At 39.8% G+C, this 17,533-nt stretch overlaps 1 protein-coding gene across 3 annotated transcripts in view; it reads right to left on the bottom strand.

Moving 5' to 3' along the window:
- The window catches only part of zfpm1 (zinc finger protein, FOG family member 1), a 114,152-nt gene that overhangs the window by 36,067 nt on the left and 60,552 nt on the right, over positions 1-17,533 (bottom strand). For all 3 annotated transcript variants that reach the window (XM_077596363.1, XM_077596362.1, XM_077596364.1), the window contains exon 5: positions 14,141-14,278. In XM_077596363.1, the coding sequence (XP_077452489.1) occupies positions 14,141-14,278 (138 nt within the window). The remainder of the gene's footprint in view (positions 1-14,140; positions 14,279-17,533) is intronic.

The raw sequence follows: 17,533 nt of genomic DNA, 5'->3' as shown, positions 1-17,533 counted from the left end.
AGCCCAAAAATGCATAATTAAGAAGGGAAAAAAATCGCACTGGAGTATAAGTCACATTTTTGGGGGAAATTTATTTAATAAAATCCAACACCAAAAACAAATGTCATCTTGAAAGGCAATTTAAAATTAAAATAAAATAGAGAACACCCGGCTGAATAAGTGTACGGTATACTAACCTTACATAACTGACATGCCTGGTAATGTCAGTAACGACATAACATATTAAGAGTTATTCAGATAACAAACATGCTAACAAGTTTACCAAACGATCAATAAATCTTCATCCTCGGTGTCACTTTTAAACAACTCACCCAATTCGGGAGGTAGATAATTTCACACATAAATCGCACCAGAGTGTAAATCGCGGCCAAACTATAAAAAAAAAACTGCGATTTATAGTCCGAAAAATACGGTAATAATAATTCTGAGATATTTGCATTTGATCCAAAGTGAATCTCATATCAACATTTGTGTGGTAATGAAAACTTTGATTAAAGACCTTAAAATTCTCCATATTCTTGGCCACTAGAATAATGAAGCATTTCCAAAATAAGGGACAAAATAAAGTGAAAACATATGTAGATTTCCTCATCTTCAAATGCTCACAAGATAAAGCCAATAAATTGTGATTATCTTCTTAAATAAGGACTAGGAGTGTCTTAATCTAATGCAATTTGGATCCAGTCTTGTCACCACTGCGCACATTGAGCAAAGTCCAAAACTGGTGGTTTAATATTTATTAAAACAAACTTAACTTGTTTATTAGACTCAATGTACGGTTTTGCCTTAGCTGCCCTACAACCCAACCTTGTCCCCTACAGTGTTTGGCAGTGTAAACTATATACACTGTATAGAATCTCTGTTAAACCTGAGCTTAAACATTCACAATCACACCTAAAGACTAATTAAATGTCTTCATTTGGCCGAACAAGCCTAGTATACAAAGATGGAGTCCCCAATGAAACCCACACAAACAACGTGAGAAAATGCTAATTCTACACAGAAGAGATTTGAAATTGAGCCTCAAGACTTGAGGCACCAGTCGAGACCACGCAACCGTGTTGAAAACCGATAGTAATTTTCAACCTATGCGCTGCTCATTGACTGAAATGAAGAATACTAAAAATATAGTTCTGTTATCATTGCATTTTTAGATGTTTTACATGCATTCCTAAACAACAATAAATAGTGGATAATTAATAGACAATCGCTCTGAAAACGACAGCTGCGAAATGAAGCTTTACAGGTTACCCTGAATAATCTAATAAGGGTGTTTTTATTTTGACATCGGCACCTTAAAACCAGAAATTTGTGAAAGGTGTGATCGAGCGCGCAAATTACTGCACGTCGATCCGTTTTGTGTCCCCAGTCACATTCATTCTTTTGCCCTCCTCAGTCAGAATGAAGCCGTCAAGGAGTTGATGGACCCAAAAATGCCCCAAAGCCAAGAGGAAGTGACGCAAAATGAGCAAGAAGTTAATGAGAAAATGTAAAAAACCTAGATCAACGACTTATAGATAGAAACAGTGAAGAATCAGGGTATAACTTGTCGCCATTGAGTTGCAGAACATGTAACCATTCACACATTTATATTCTTGCAGTATAACAATGATCTGGATGACAATTGGCTCCACATTGATCAACTGTCATCGTCATATTTTATTTTCGGAGGGACTTTATCCACGGCAACACACTTGTAACCGAACAAACAAATTTAAATTAACTTGGATTAATATATACAGACATTCAAACGTACGTTTAATGTAACTTTACACAAAACTGAATTCAATTTTTTTTTTTTTTTACCTTCGTTCTCCGGGTTAGCTGTTTGCCACGCCTCCACCCTCACGCTCGCTATCGATGGGCTGTTTACTGTTGTATTCCCTTCAAAACATTCCGAAAATGATGCACACAAATGTCCTCACAATAGAATAACGCACGACCACTTGCCAACGAGAAGTAGTCTTGAATGAGCGATCGCGGGAGCTAACAGGCTAAGGAAGGAAAAACAGGAAATGCAACAGCTCAGCCTACCCACGTATTGATTGTGGGTAATGAAGTTTTATTCTGAGAAAGGGTGCCATTGGCTATCGGTGTTGTGTGCACAAGTATACATACTTCATTACCAAGAAAGCCCTCTTTTTGCCCGCGCATAAGGGTTGTGCGTTTTCTGGTCCATGTGTAGGAGAAACTCGTGTGAAGAAATCGTTCAGTGCTCGTAGATATCTGTTATACACGAAAGAGATGCGGCAAAAAAGACAGCTACAATGATAAACAGCCTCTCATGTCATGGCCACCTGGCTTTCTCGCATCTCGAAATTTTTCTCGTATCTAGAGCTAATTATTTGCTCGAAATTTTCCTCGTATCTCGAGCATCTCGAAGGTAGAGCTGCTCGTATGTAGAGGTACCATAGTACTTGTGTGAAAAGGAAATCAGCAGTGAAACTTTGAATCAGGGATCAAGACAATACGAGTTCATCCGAGAATGTGTTTTAGGAGCTCAGCCAGTCGTTAAATTAAAGCCTGGGCTCCATTTCCGCCAATCCTCCCTTTTTGTTCAGCTGTAGCCTGTCACAAATTGAAAGTGAAGACCTTCCAGAAACTATCCCTGATAATCACATAAATTAATTAGAAAATGTAACTTGACATCCGCTAAGCATAGACCGAATGGGGATGGAGGGTGCGGCTTAGATTGGGGCAAAGCCACAAAATTAATTGTATGGTATGTGATTCTGATAATTAATTCATGTCTGCTTTAACAACCCCTTCTGGCAATCAATGAAAAGGAACGTTTCAATCAAACTAGTATCGGTAGTGGTCAGGAATGAAAACGTGCAAAAGTTAAAGTGTGGCAGACTCACTTGACACGCTCAGGGTCATTTAGAGGTTCGCCAATTAAACACAGGCAACCAGAAAGTGAGTAGCGGACAGACAAAGCAAACATGAGAGCAGTCCTTAAAGACATTAAGTGTTCATATCTAGAAAGAGTGCACAGATTCTGTGGACAAAGGGCTCTTCGACTTCAATGGCAACTCAGAAGTCTTGATTTTGAAGTGGAGAAGATTTTTTGGGTTTGCATGATAATTGCAATTATTCTTTCAAGGCACTTATTCTCCCCTCTAAAATCAGATAGACTCATACAAACAGCAGCAGGTCACAACATCTTGAATGTTCTACAAGCCACTACATTTAAAAAATATGTATTTTTGTCCTAAATATATATATTTGTCAAACAAATTTCTAATTAAGTTAAGTGTTAGGTTTGTGTGTCTGCATCGTAATCCAAGTTCATTTAAATTTGTTTATGTTATTTTACCAGCGCGTTGCCATGCAAAAAAAGTGGTTAGCGCCTCACAGCTCTGGGGTCCTGGGTTCGAATCCAGGTCGGTCCATCTGTGTGGAATTTGCATGTTCTCCAATTCCAAAAAACAAGCATGGTAAGCTGATTGGACACACTAAATTGCCCATAGGTATGAGTGTGTGTATGAACGGTCCGTCTCCTCGTGGCCTACGATCGAGTGGCCACCAATTCAGGGTGACCCCCGCCTCTGGCCTGAAGTCAGCTGGGATAGGCTCCAGCACCCCTAGTAAGGATAAATCTGTTTGGAACATGATTGAATGAATATAAACAAGCAATCTGTGCTATTACAGGCTGAAGGTTACATGCTGAAGGCTGCCCTCTACTGCCTAACAGGTCACCTACAGACAACATATAACGTACAGGCACCCTGAATCATAAAAACGGACAACCATTCACGCTCACACTGAGCTTAGGGGCAAATTAGAGTGTTCAATCAACCTAACCCACATGTTTTGGGGATGTGGGAGGAAATCAGAGTACCCAGAGAACATCCACCCAAGCCATGGGAGAACATACAGGCTCCACATAGTGAGGACTGACCTGGGATAGAACCCTTTTCCCTAGAACAGTGAGGCCGACGCGCTAACCACTTGTCCGCCGTAATCTTCGATATAATATAGTATTATAAAAATATAGTCTTAAAATTTAAAACGATATGTAAGCACTCATAGATGATTGGATGACAGGTCTGTTTGAATAGATTCTATTCAAAAATAAAGTGAGGGTGAAAAGATGTCCTATGTGCTGTGGTAATATACATTAAGAAGTGAATAAAGATTTCCAAATTTTAGAGAAGCTGCATTTAAAGCCACAAATCTGGTGGATAGGTAATAAACCTATCAATGTGCTGTCTGGCCGGCTATGCGACCCAATTGTGTGGATGCCAGACATAATGGAGAAATGTCCAAGAAGACGAGCGAATAGTGGGTGAGGAAGGGACGAAGTGAGTGACATCTCATAGACAGGTATCAGATGTGGGTGAGAGAGAGGACCATCTTTGTCAGTGATTTTAGTAAAAGCAAGGGAAGGCAAAAGTTAGTGTCAAGAGCTTCTTAGAGTGCACAATAAAGAAACCTCAATAGTAGAAATAACAAAATTAATTTTGACCAGAAATAGAATTGGGTTTTTATTACATTTATTTTGGTGTAAAATGCCAAACAGACTAAAGAGCTTGTGGCAATAATTGCGATTGTGCCAAACTAAAATTAAGCAGGAATTAAATATTAGTGTGTCTGGTGGTGTAAAGCGGAGAGTAGAAAACTCAAAGAAGAAACTCAACAATCATTGTGATTAAACAATGCAGCCCTCTCAGCACAAGATCATAGGACAGTTATACTTATCTTCGTAAAATTTCAATGGTATCGACCTGATGTTCAGAACACAGGAAGAAAAAATATTGCCTAAAGTAAGTAATCATTCATTCATTCATTTTCCGCTTATCCTCACGGTATATTGGCCCGAGTATAAGACGACGCCCTCTTTTTCAAGAGTCAAGTTTGATAAAAGACTTTTGAACACCAAATTCAATTCAATGACTTCTGTTTTTCAAATGTAAATTAACCAATCGGCTGTGATTAAACAACAAAATTGCAATAATGTAATATAGACTAATTTCTTACCTTGTACTTGCACTAAAATTCCATAGGCTGCTAACTCACTTTTTGTACCTGACTACTTATTTACGTGACCACTTATGCATGTTGACTACTTATCTAATTTTACTACTTATTTATTTTGACAACTTATTATGTTGAATACTTATTACTTATTTCTTGATTTTTTATGTGTGCACTTCATGGTCAAGCTTTAAATCTAATCATACTTGTATAATGAGAATAAAGGCGCTTTAAATCTAATCATACTTGTATAATGAGAATAAAGGCATTCAATTCAATTCAATTAACCATCAAAGTTTTCAGCATTCGCTAAAAGATATCTGGCGCCATCTGGCGTTAAGTATGGGTATAATGTCTATATGGGTATAATGTCTATATTTTAGCTCACAGGTAATTGGAGAGCCATATGCACCCACCAAAACCACCACAAATGGCTTCCGAGCCATAGGTTCCCTACCCCATGCCAGACTTCAGTGCGGACAGCCAAGTTCCAGAACTTTTTTCGTAACATGAACATTTCGTAAGTAGAGCAGTACCTTATATATAAATTCTCTAATTTGTTCCACGGTCCTCACACAACTACCAATCAAACCCTTTAAAATTGGTCAGTGTCCCAATTTTGTATGAAAGATGTGAGGAAACACAAAAATGAGAGAAAATTATAAGAAAATGGTTTATTAATATTTTCAAAATAAAATAATGGATAAGGAAATTCATTCACTTTTTGTGGGATTTCGAAACGTGGATCTTTGAGGCACTCATTTTCATATAAAAAGCTTTCGTAACCTAAGAAATTCCGTACCTAGAGGCATTTGTAAGTAGAGGTATGACTGTATATACACATACATAAATGAATGATTGGTAATGGTAAATTAATTGGCCGATCAGCATTGAGACTTTATGAGATTTTAAAGTTGAAGTTATGTATGAAATGGGATTTATTTTGGCGGTGATTTTGTGATTTTTTTTAGGTGATCCCTAAGCCTGTGACTAATTAAAAAACTTTTATTAAATTTTAAATGCAGTTCTTTTTCACTAGTGTTGTTTTCCATTCACTCATAAGTAAAGATTTTAGGATTACTTTTAAGGGTAACCTTACTAAGGCAGTCCTTCAAAATCTCCTTCAAGTTTGACCCACACTGACAAGACAGGCCCTCTGGTCTTGTGACAGCCAATAAGCAATTCAGGCCATTTTGACTGACACCTCAAATTGACAGCAAGCTTAGGGCAGCACCCTTCTCCTGAGATGCAAGGGAGTCTGCTGGTTGGAGATATGGAACAAGGAGACAGAGGTGGAGCATAATAAGCTTCACGTTTGTAAGAGATGGATGGATGTGGGTCAGCTAAATTCTCATGTCGCTCACGATTTTTTCTTGAAGTATTCACTGGTAGTTCTGTTTTTGTCCAACTCGCAGGTTTGACCACATCTTAATTGCAGGGTAAAATGATTGGAAATAAGGTTTAAGTATTTAGAATATATTTAAAAGATTTTTATTTTTACTGATGAATTATATTTAAAACAAATCAAATACGAATTACAGTACATTTGTAGATTTTACCTAACACAAACTTACCAAATGCACCAGATTTAAGAGGGAAAAAAGGAAATGCTACATTGCTTGGTTACAAAGACCCGATATATATACCGTATTTTTTCGCATATACGCCGCATTTGTTGCTAAAAAATGGTAACTGAATCGAGGGTACGGTTTATATACGCACAAATTAGACTTGACATGCACGAAACTGCAAGGTGACAGATGGGTGTCCCCCGCCTCTAAAATGGTGGCCAGCCAATCCCAGGGCACACGGAGACAAACAACCATTCACGCTCACAATCATACCTAGCAGCAATTTAGAGTGTCCAATCAGCCTACCATGCATGCCTTTGAAATGTGGGAGGAAACTTGAGTACCCGGAGAAAACCCACCTGGCCCGGGGAGAACATACAAATTCCACACAGAGAGGTCCGAACCTGGATTTGGACCCAGGTCTCCCAATGTGAGGCTGACGCGTTAAGCACTCAGCCGCCGGGCCGCCCCGTTGAGAAAGGTAATATTATGCAAAACCGTGTAAAAGTCTCCGTGCAAGCTATGAAAGGTTTAAAAAGCTGACAACGTCGCCGTTGTTTTGTACACAAAAATGCAACATTTTGACAATAGCAATATCAAATAAGGATTTTAAAATGATAGTCAAAGTCAACATTTTAGTACTTCATTCAACAGCAACAACAAGACAAATGATATTTTCCTCAGCCTACTAACTCTTAACCCTACGCAATTCACATCGTTCAACTCTAATTTCACTATCTGACTTGGCCCTCTTAAATCTCTCACCCCTCATCTGTGCTTCTCATTGATCCTTAATCCCTCGCCCATTTCCACCCTTCATTATCTGGGTGCTCTAAACTCAATATTCTTTATTGCTGGATGTTTCTATAAAGGCCATGCACGTTCCCCTTCATTTCACCTGAAGAACAATGAAAACTGTACTTTGTCTGCTTGAACAGCACTGTATACAAATAGATGACCAACCAGAGGGACATTGTGCCCATCAAAATTACAAAACAAAATAAATCTTTCTTGAGCAGCCAATAGCCTAAAATGTACCGTATTTTCTCGCATACAAGCCGTATTTGTCGCTCAAAAAAGGATGACTGAAACCAGAGTACGGCTTATATCGGCATAAATTAGACGTGACATGCACGAAACTGCATGTCAATGCCTGACTGAAGTCTGGGATGTGCATCAGCTTGGCCAGTTTCATCGCCTTCACCTTGATGAGATCGCCGCTGAAAGGCAGACTCTGTCCTCTTGCTTACTTCAGCTACATGAGCACCCCCACATCGAGCTTTGGGTCTTGGAACCTGCGTCAGCTTCATGCGCTTTGATGGAACTCCAGCTTTGATTGATTTGATTAGTTCTCTTAACTTCTACACCCCATTTCTTGCTTATCTCCCTGGCTAGCTTGGACTGATTCAACTCCTTCTTCGAAGCATCGATTATCTCCATCTTCTCCTGGAGTCTAAAGTCCGTTCTTTTGCGTTTCTGAGCTGACATTGTGGGCTACATTTGAAAAATAAATTAATTCGAAAGTACAACACACACACACAAAATAGTGACGTAGTAGCGATATTAGGGGGTGGCATAGTAAATTTTTGTATTGAATTTTGTTGGGACCGAGCAAAAGTGGCATAATAGCGAGAGTGGCATAGTAACAAGGTGGCATAGTAACAAGATTTAACTGTATTTCGACATTAGCACCAATATGGCAGCCCCAACATCTTAAACTTCTGGTAAGAAAATTGCAATTTCTCTCATTAAAAAGCATCAGATTCTGGTCAAGATAGACATTTCTTTTTTCAAATTATATTAACTTCCTTATGATATTGACCCAAATAATGTGCAATCCAGCAGACAATCCTTTCGATTCATACAGTATCTCAGAAATACCACATGCGATGAGTTTTCTTAAGATTTTCCCTTCAAAGTAACATGTGTACTCACTATTAAAACCATGAATATGGAGGTGAAAATTGTGAATCCGGGGGCGAGAAATTGTAAAATTCAATGATTTTAAGGCAATTTTAAGTGTGCTGCTTATACGCAGGGGTGGCTTATATGCAAGAAAATACGGTATTTGTGGTCATTTGCAGTCAATCTTAAGTTTATATGATGACTTGGGATAATAATAAAAATGCATTGTATATTTGGCGCTTTTCAGGAGACTCAGACACTTTAAATGGCAATATTCTTTGACGAATTTGCACCATCGGCATTTCTGACCACAACCAATTCCTAATTTTCACGCTACTTTCACACAGGCAAGTAGGGTAAAGAATTTTACCCAAGGATACAATAAAGCGGACAAGTGAGAGCTATATTCGAAAGACCTGATCCATCAATTAATAGATTAAGTGCTAAATCAACTTTGCTACCATCGTCCCCAAAATTGCAACACGAACAATTGTAGGGCTACAAAACAATAGAACACATTAAAAATTGAAACTCAATATCTTAAAAATACATTCCCATTTCCGTTGTTAGGAATGAGCAGTTACGTTTGGTCCTTATTTACATTACCTTTGGAGTAACATGGGTTTACAAACCCATCCTTGCATAGCAAGTCTTAAGTGATAAACTTCTTACAACCAAGTTTCTAATGACCAATGAAGATACAAGTTTAACCTCATAGGATCTATACTAAAGTCATCACAGTTATCTTTATTTTTCTAAGAGCTTGTGATTTGGAAATTATCAAAATCTATTCATGCTGTGCTAGTGTTAGTTTGCAGTTCTATATGAAAAAAAACAGTGTATGGACATAAAACACTGAGAATTTAAATGGGAATTCTCTTTCGCTATTAACTAAGGCGAGAATGTGGAGAGACGGCCAAGCAGCCTGCTAGCAAACGACAAGGGATTACTGTGACACCATTTGCATATCAAGAAGTTAAAGCTGTGAGGAAGAAAATATCGAACCTTCAAGCCTGCAAGGTCATTCAAAAGATAGGAATTTTTTCTTCACTTCATAATTTATTTTGCATATCATGCAATATGGACAAACTGTAGATTAAAAATGGCAGCTTTAGCAAATCACACCATCCCTGATAGGAAGAAGCTCCCACCTAGACTTTTCTAAAGGCACCTTACTGCCATTGCTTGGTCAAAATGACATGATAACACACACACACACAACACACACAACACACACACTGCTGCTCCAGGCAGATGTCATCTTGATTGTTTCAAAACAGACTACACATCCGACAATAGAAATTTGCTGGACTCACTAATCCATTTTAAATTATCACTACTTTAATTTATGCCGTTTTTTTTATCAGCATGGGTCACGGAGTCATTGTCTTTTTCTCCACTCTAATGCTCTTATAGAAAGTTAATATTTGCAATTCAAATGACCTCAAGTTATATTTTAATGAAATAATAGGGAAAAAAACATTTTACATTTTATTTTTTAAATGTTCTGTTTTCACTGATATATTTAGGATTTTTTTCCTTTTAATTTAAGACATTATCATAGAGTTGTAGAAACCTATTCAAGAATCCTATCAATCGAGAGTCAAGTAAATTGATACATCTTAGGAGTTGGAACAAACAAAGCTGCAGTTGCAAGAAAAAGGATTGGGGTCCTGTGATATAATACTGAAAAGAAAGGCCATGCCTCGTGGTGTAGAGGTTCACTCGCCTGACTTCAGTGCGGGCAGCCGCTCGCTTCCTGCTGGTAGCGGTATGAATGTGAGTGCGGATAGTTGTTTGTCTCTCTGTGTGCCCTACGGCTGACTGGTGACCAGTCTAGGGTGTAGTCTGCCTTTCGCCCGCAGTTAGCTGGGTTAAGCTCCAGAAATTCCCGCAACCCGTTCGAGGATGCGCGGTATGGAAGATAAATGAAAGGCCATTGAAAGAGATGAAAACAGGTGCTTAAACTCCTCCACGTGAGGCAAGGACACACCACTGAGCTGAAGAGGATAAGACAGACCATTCTGATCAAGAAAAATGGCCTTGTATTGATTTTCATCGAAGTCGCTTCACACACAGCTGCAAAACGTTCTAGTGGACACTGAAAGTACTAGATTGATGGAGCAACACCATATGCAAACAGTATAGATGCGATCCTGTGGTCCGTAGACCAGACCTCTTCTAATCTCTGGCTGCATCTACAAATTATTTCCGTAAAAGTAATGAACAGAGTGACAATGGGGAACCTTGGCTGAGATGAGCATGCACTGAAAACAGGACCGACTTTCTGCCAACAATGCCAACCAACCTCACGCTCCAGTCATTTGGGATTGTACAGCTGGCATAATTGGGCATTTCTTCTCCCTCAGCTAGTGTTCTACTCTACTAGCCGACATTGCCAAACCTTGCGGGTTTTCGTGCAACTACACAACCTGTAATTGATTTAATCGGATAAACAATAATTATAGAGAGAAAATAAAATGTTGTAATTTTTTTCTTTTTTTAGAAGTTCACATTTTTTATTAAGTACACACCCCTGCCTTGCATAATGAAAATCTGATCCAAATGGTAAGCCAGCAATTCTGTGCATTACAGCTAGGTTGAATTGAATGTTTTTGTCATTATACAAATTTAACGAGATTCAACGCTTTCACCACATTGTGCACAAATAATAACAACAAACAGACAAATAAATAATCAGTAAATAAGAAATGAAGAAATATGTAGTCCACGTGAGATCAGCAGAGCGGACCGATCTTGTTCCGTCTGAAGTCCAGTGATTGATAGAATACGTTTTTGAATACCGCCACAGTCTGTAGTAGTTAGTGATTGCATCAATCGGTAAATTACTCTTCAAACAATAGCTGGTGTTGGCAAGTAGCTAACTGACCAACTGACCTACTATGGAATCTCAAAAGCAGAATGCTTCCAAAATCATACAACAACTAAAGGTATGTATTCACACCTGCCCTGTCTGGTCTGGACCAAACCTAAAAATCAGTTGTGACCACCTTTTGGGCTGGTCTGAATATAAACCAGAAAATTCTGTTGTGGACCAAACAGCCGGTCTGAGACCGCACCACAGAGGTGGTCTCGTGGTGTGGTTCACTTTATGTGTGAAGGAGACCACACTGTGGTTCAGATCAATGCTCAAATTCCACACCTATTTTCACATAACATCCTTCGGTAGTCAAAGGAAAATTACGGATTATGGGAAACATGTATTGGGCTTCTTCTAGATATTTGAGCAGATGCTAAGGTAAAATTAATGTTGCATCAATACCCTCTGATTCGCCAAATGTCCTGCAAACGCTTGTCGATGGATGAACCATATAAGCATGAGCACGAGTGCTGCACACTGAAGCGCTTGATTTTTCACCTCCATATTTTAATTTTCCCGCAGCATTTTCTCCAATGATTAAATGATACTTACGAATGTCATTGGCAAAAATTGCAATGTGATAAGGAACTGAACCAAAAGACTCCAGACTAAGTGTGATTTGGTCCGTTTTCAAAGAAAGCAAATTGTGCTCTTTTCTGGCTTGAACACGCCTTTAATTTGATGTTCAGTAAATAGCAGTATTCACAAAGCAATTCACCTATGTTTTAGTCTTAAATTTAGTCACTTGAGGCCTCTCTCACATTCAGAGGTAGTAGAGAATAATTAATTTAACAGTTCCATCTTAATAGAATGCATTTAGCTCAGTGCTTCTCAAATAGTGGGGATGCCCCCTAGGTGGACAAAGACTGATGCCAGGGGTGTGAAACGATACCTGGGAGCTTGTGCCTTAAAAAAAACAGACTTTTTGCCAATGCGAAATTCACTTGCAACAAAGTAGTACAGTAATCCCTCGATGATCGCGGTTCATGTAGATCAGACATGGCCGCAATAAATGAAAAACCGCGAAGTAGGGTCACCCCTATTTTAGTCCTGAGTCCTAGTAGCAAGCAGAGGACATGGGAGTGGCTTCCGCTTGTGAATTTCAGCGTGGATTTTCACATTTTTATGAACTTAAAAAAAAAATGCGATGTAGTGAAGCCGCGATAGTTGAAGCCGCGATAATCAAGGGATTACTGTAGTAGATGTACTATTCATGAGTTAACACACTTACTACATTGCAACAATGTTAAAGGAGTTAAAGGTTAAGAGGTGTTAAAGGTTGACACTACTGCAAACTAGCTAAAAATAAACCCTAAACTCCCTAAGGATTAAAGACTAAAAACTTCTCGTCCAAAAGCCAGTGTCTACAATCAACAACCGTGAGAAACGAGTGGAATTCCAACACTCCCAGAAGAGATAAAATTCTGTTTACTTCCACTCTAGCCAATACACGTCCTCTCTCTCATGCATTTATGGGAAGTATCTGACACATGGTGAGCATTTTGTATGGCACATTGGCAGGTGGCGCTTTTCTGCAATCGTTGGCTAGTTGAAAGAGAAAGAAAAGAACAAGAAATAGACAATGATAGAGGAGTAGCTGGTAGGCGGTTAGCGGAGTTGTTAGCAAGCCTGTGATGGAGAGACTAGAGGAGGAGAAGGTGGATGGATGGAGGAAGGGAGCGATGGAGGAAGGGGAGGCTTGACGATAAGAGAAAAATTCAGACTGGTCAAAGTTTCCTTTTTGCCAATCGTGCTTCTGATAAAGACAGCGCCTGCTCCGGAGCTGATAGAGGGGCTATCTCTCTCCCTTTCTCTCCCCCACTCCACCACCTCCCTCAGCCGCCAGTTAGTTTGTGCGGAGGAGTGGGGGGGCCAAAAAGGACCATATCAGTCCAGCATCATGGTGCTACCATCAACCAGCCACCACGCAGCAATTAATATCGCTCCAATTACTGTTAAAGGGACAAGGCTGGCACAGGACGATAATGAACACATCCTCTCCTCCCCAGTGGAGGAATTAAAACACGTGCACACGCACACACACAAACATGCTGTGTGTGTTCACTTGCTACATACTGAAATGACCACATCTTGAAAGGGGAACAGTGAGAGATGGTGTGCTAATCTATGTGCGTTGTTTAACTCATTGAACACAAAAGAAAGCACAAAATAAACAAACCTCGATAAGAAAGGTATTTTTCTGGTTATCTCCTTGGAGCTGTGTGTGTGTTTTCTGTTCTTGTTTTTACATTGAATACATTTGCATCCCTGTCATAGTCACATCTCCAGACAGGAAAACATAGGACAACACAATGGAAGTTGTAAGATAGAACAGAGGAACCCTTCAGATATACTACCGTAAAGCTGATCTTGGATAATTGTGGTTTGGGCCCCTAGGCTAGGACGAAAGTCCGACTTGATTGTTTACATCTGTTAATGAGCACATACAGGAGGACGGAAATTGAGCCTCGGTGCAATTTTCTATAAAAAGCAACTCAGGTAGCTGCTCCATCTGGTTGTTGCAAGAGAGAAGAGCAACGGGTAAAGGGTTATGGGTAGTGAATTTGCATGATATCTGATTTAATTGGGCTTTAAATTTGCGTTATCAAATAGCACAAAAAGGATGTTATGGTGCAGCTATGTATTCCATAACGAAACGACCAGTTTCATAGTTTCTAATAAAAGAAGCCTAATGCAATAACAGTCAGGACACCAGGAAGGACAGTGGCACCACCATGGGATAGCACCACAATTTACACCATCTTTAATTAATTTTTTGCAACTGAGCAATCTCAAATCCACTCACCTGGACCGCTCCACTGTAAAATGCCATCATTTTTCTCGACTTCATCTTCTTCTTTACGACAACTGTGTGCAAAACCTTGCTCTTTCCCATCCTCATTGCCCTCCTCAGGTTCTTCATAGATGTCCTGCCTCCTAGGTTCTAGATACAAAACAAAGAGAGAGGATTCCTGTGAGCATCGGACATCAAAATCAGAACAGATCTTGTGTGTGTAAGAGACATATGTACAGTAATCCCTCAAATATTACGGACCAGACATGGGCGCGATAATTGAAAAACCGCAAAGTAGAATCACCCATATTATTAGTAGCATAACACACGTTTCCGTGTCGTTCTAGTTTTTGTTGGGCTCATTAGATGCCTTAGATGGGCCAGGACGCTTAGGAGGCATTTTCAACGGTGACTCAAAATTCAAACAAAGCTGGAATAGGCTCGGCACAATCTTTTTCTAAAGGTGATGTACGCGATGCGAAATTAACCTCCAAAAAAACAGGAACAGGCAACGTCGTCCTTCTGTCTTTTGTATTATCCGCCGCGTCATTTTTCTTCTATGGTCTTCTATGGTGAAATAGCACTTCTTCTTCAGTGCTGAGTACCACCCAATTCAGTGCCAAAGAAGAAGCAGAGCCCTGACTGCCGCCATTTTTTTTATCCCCAGTCTTCTACTTGTGAGTTGCAGTGAGAATTTTGACTTTTTTTTGGACTTAATATAAAAAAAAAAACCACTATGTACTGAAGCCTTGAATGTTGAAGCCGCGAAGTGGTGAAGGATGACAGTACTCTACAGTGGCCCGAATGATGTGTGTGAATGTGTCTGGGCAGAGGATGTTCATGTCTGCTGATCAAAGGTTCCTGTGAAATGACAACCTGAGCTGTGTAACACAACACCTCGCCACACAGAGATGGGCCCTTTCATTACATCTACAGAGAGTATCACAACTAAAGCTTTCACTCTTTTTGCTTTCACTTCCCTCGTTTTGGAGCTGTAGTACCGTATTTTCACGACTATAAGGCGCACCGCATTATAAGGCGCACCCTCAATGAATGACACATATTAATTTTTTTCCATATATAAGGCTCACCGCTCCACATTACACTGGTCTACCGCACCGCATTATATGGGTCTACAGCCGAGGTTAAAGTATTAGTATTTTCGTGACACAGCAATAGCATAATAACTCATGTTGAACAGGTGGGCGAATGCGGCATCCAACACGCACGTCTCCGTCTCATCAAAGTCGTCATTAATCGAGTCATTAATTTCTGCCTTCCTGAAAGCTCGGACCACAGTTGAGACTTCCACTGGGAATGACGTCGAACATAGAATTAATGTGCTAGATCGAGCTCAACCGAAATGAAACGCCGTTTTGTATACAGACGCTCCCCTACTTACGAACATACGACTTACGAACAACGGTACATACGAACATGTCTGCAAATTGCGTTTATGTCAAAAAATGTTCGTAAGTTCGATTTTGTATTGCGCGCCTTTTTCCGAGTAGTGCTTCTTTCCGCTGCTAATACCGACGCCTGGGGCTGTGAGCGCTCAGCTCACCCAGCATCCACCTTCCTCTGCCCAGTTCGTTGCAGTGCGTAAGTTGTGTAAGTTGCGTAAATTGCGTAAGTTGCGTAAGTGCGTGACATATCTCCAGTGCGCAAAGAACCTTTTTCATTTTTATCATGAAATATCTCGTGCAGCCATTATTCAATATGGTTGGTGAAAAGCGAAAGGCTTCTAGTGAGGGAGGTGCAAGGAAGAGGCAAGCTATTTCATTTGAAACGAGTGGCAATAATAACGAAGCTTGATGTGCGTGAGAGTGGTGAGCGTTGCACGGGCATACAACTTGAATCGTTCGACCGTCAGTACCATTTATAAACAGAAAGATCGAGCAGCAGGACCCAAATATTGAACGTTGCACAAAGTTTGCAAATCAATTTAATGATGCCATACAGTGCTACCGCATCATTTATGATGAAAAAAAGAAGAAAACTGTGCAATCGTCGTTAGATCGCTTCTTTCGGCTAGTTTCTAATACATAAATCTCTCTCTCTCTCTCTCTCTCTCTCTCTCTATACAGTACTGTACATATTCTCTCCATTTTATTAAATGTTTTTTAGTACAAACCAATGCTTGTTACTTATACAAGCCTTAAACATACAAATGCACTTATATAAACCTTCAATATACTTATATAGGCCTTAAACATAAATTATAATACAAAATATAGCACTGAATCAACTTACAAACAAATTCAACTTATGAACAATCGCTCGGAACCTAACTAGTTCGTAAGTAGGGGAGCGTCTGTATCTCAGCATTCACCGCGCAATGGAAATAGAGTCGGGGGCTGCTTGCCATAGTTGCAAGAGCTGTTGCGGCTCGATATTGATCCATATATAATATATATATAAGCTGATTGGACACTATAAATTGCCTCTAAGTATGAGTGTGAGCGTGAATGCTTCTTTGCCTCCTTGTGTCCTGCTATTGGCTGGCCATCAATTCAGGGTGTCCCCCGCCTTTGGCCCGAAGTCAGCTGGGATAGGCTCCAGCACCACCGCGACCCTAGTGAGGATAAACGGTTCAGAAAATGAGATGAGAGGTGAGATGAGTTTTTGTCATTTTGTTTGTTTTCTTCAACGATGGTAGCCTTGGTTCCCACAAGTAAAAGTGTAAGGTGGAGGAGGGGGCCTATTCAGCCCCATTTTTTCACCATTTTATCTCTATCTTCTACCTTGCCCTGTCACATTTAGCAAGGACTGAGGCTGCCAGTGTTCGTGTAATCAACACTAATATACCTGCCATTGATCAAGATGATTAGAGAGCCCCAGTTTAGTGATCAAAGAGATCCCCGTGTCGTTCTGCACGTGGTCTGCCCTCTGAGTGTGCGTGTCCTTCATGTGTGTTAATATTATGCGTTGATCCATCCATGTGTATATTTGAACTTTGGCCATGCAGCCACTATCAGTCTGTTTATCAAACAGAAATGTCCTTCCCTATTAGCACAACTTGTGATTAGTCAAGATTAGATCAATAGTTACGCCACAGCACCTCAGAATATCAGAGTAAAGATACGTTTTTCTACTTTTTCAAACTCTTACATCACAACCAGTACAAGTGTTGTGGAAAATTAAGACACCTCAACAAAGTTGTCAGTTTAGGCAAAAAAATTGCATCTCTTCTACTACCATCTCCAAGGCTTATTACTTCTTCATGCTCAATAAGAGAACAAAAACCTGGGCCACTTGCTATCTTATTTTGAAAGGACAAAGTGTTGTCAAACACTTGATACTATCAACTGTGAAAAAATACTTTACTGTCATTTGATTTACCCATTATAACGGCTAACTCCCATCATCTTTTTTCATTTCCAACAGTTTAGCTTATACTGCACT

Source organism: Stigmatopora argus, chromosome 3 (assembly GCF_051989625.1).
Source record: "Stigmatopora argus isolate UIUO_Sarg chromosome 3, RoL_Sarg_1.0, whole genome shotgun sequence".
Lineage (NCBI taxonomy): Eukaryota > Metazoa > Chordata > Actinopteri > Syngnathiformes > Syngnathidae > Stigmatopora > Stigmatopora argus.
The sequence above is the reverse complement of the archived record's forward strand: the minus strand, read 5'-3'. Positions and strand labels throughout refer to the sequence as shown.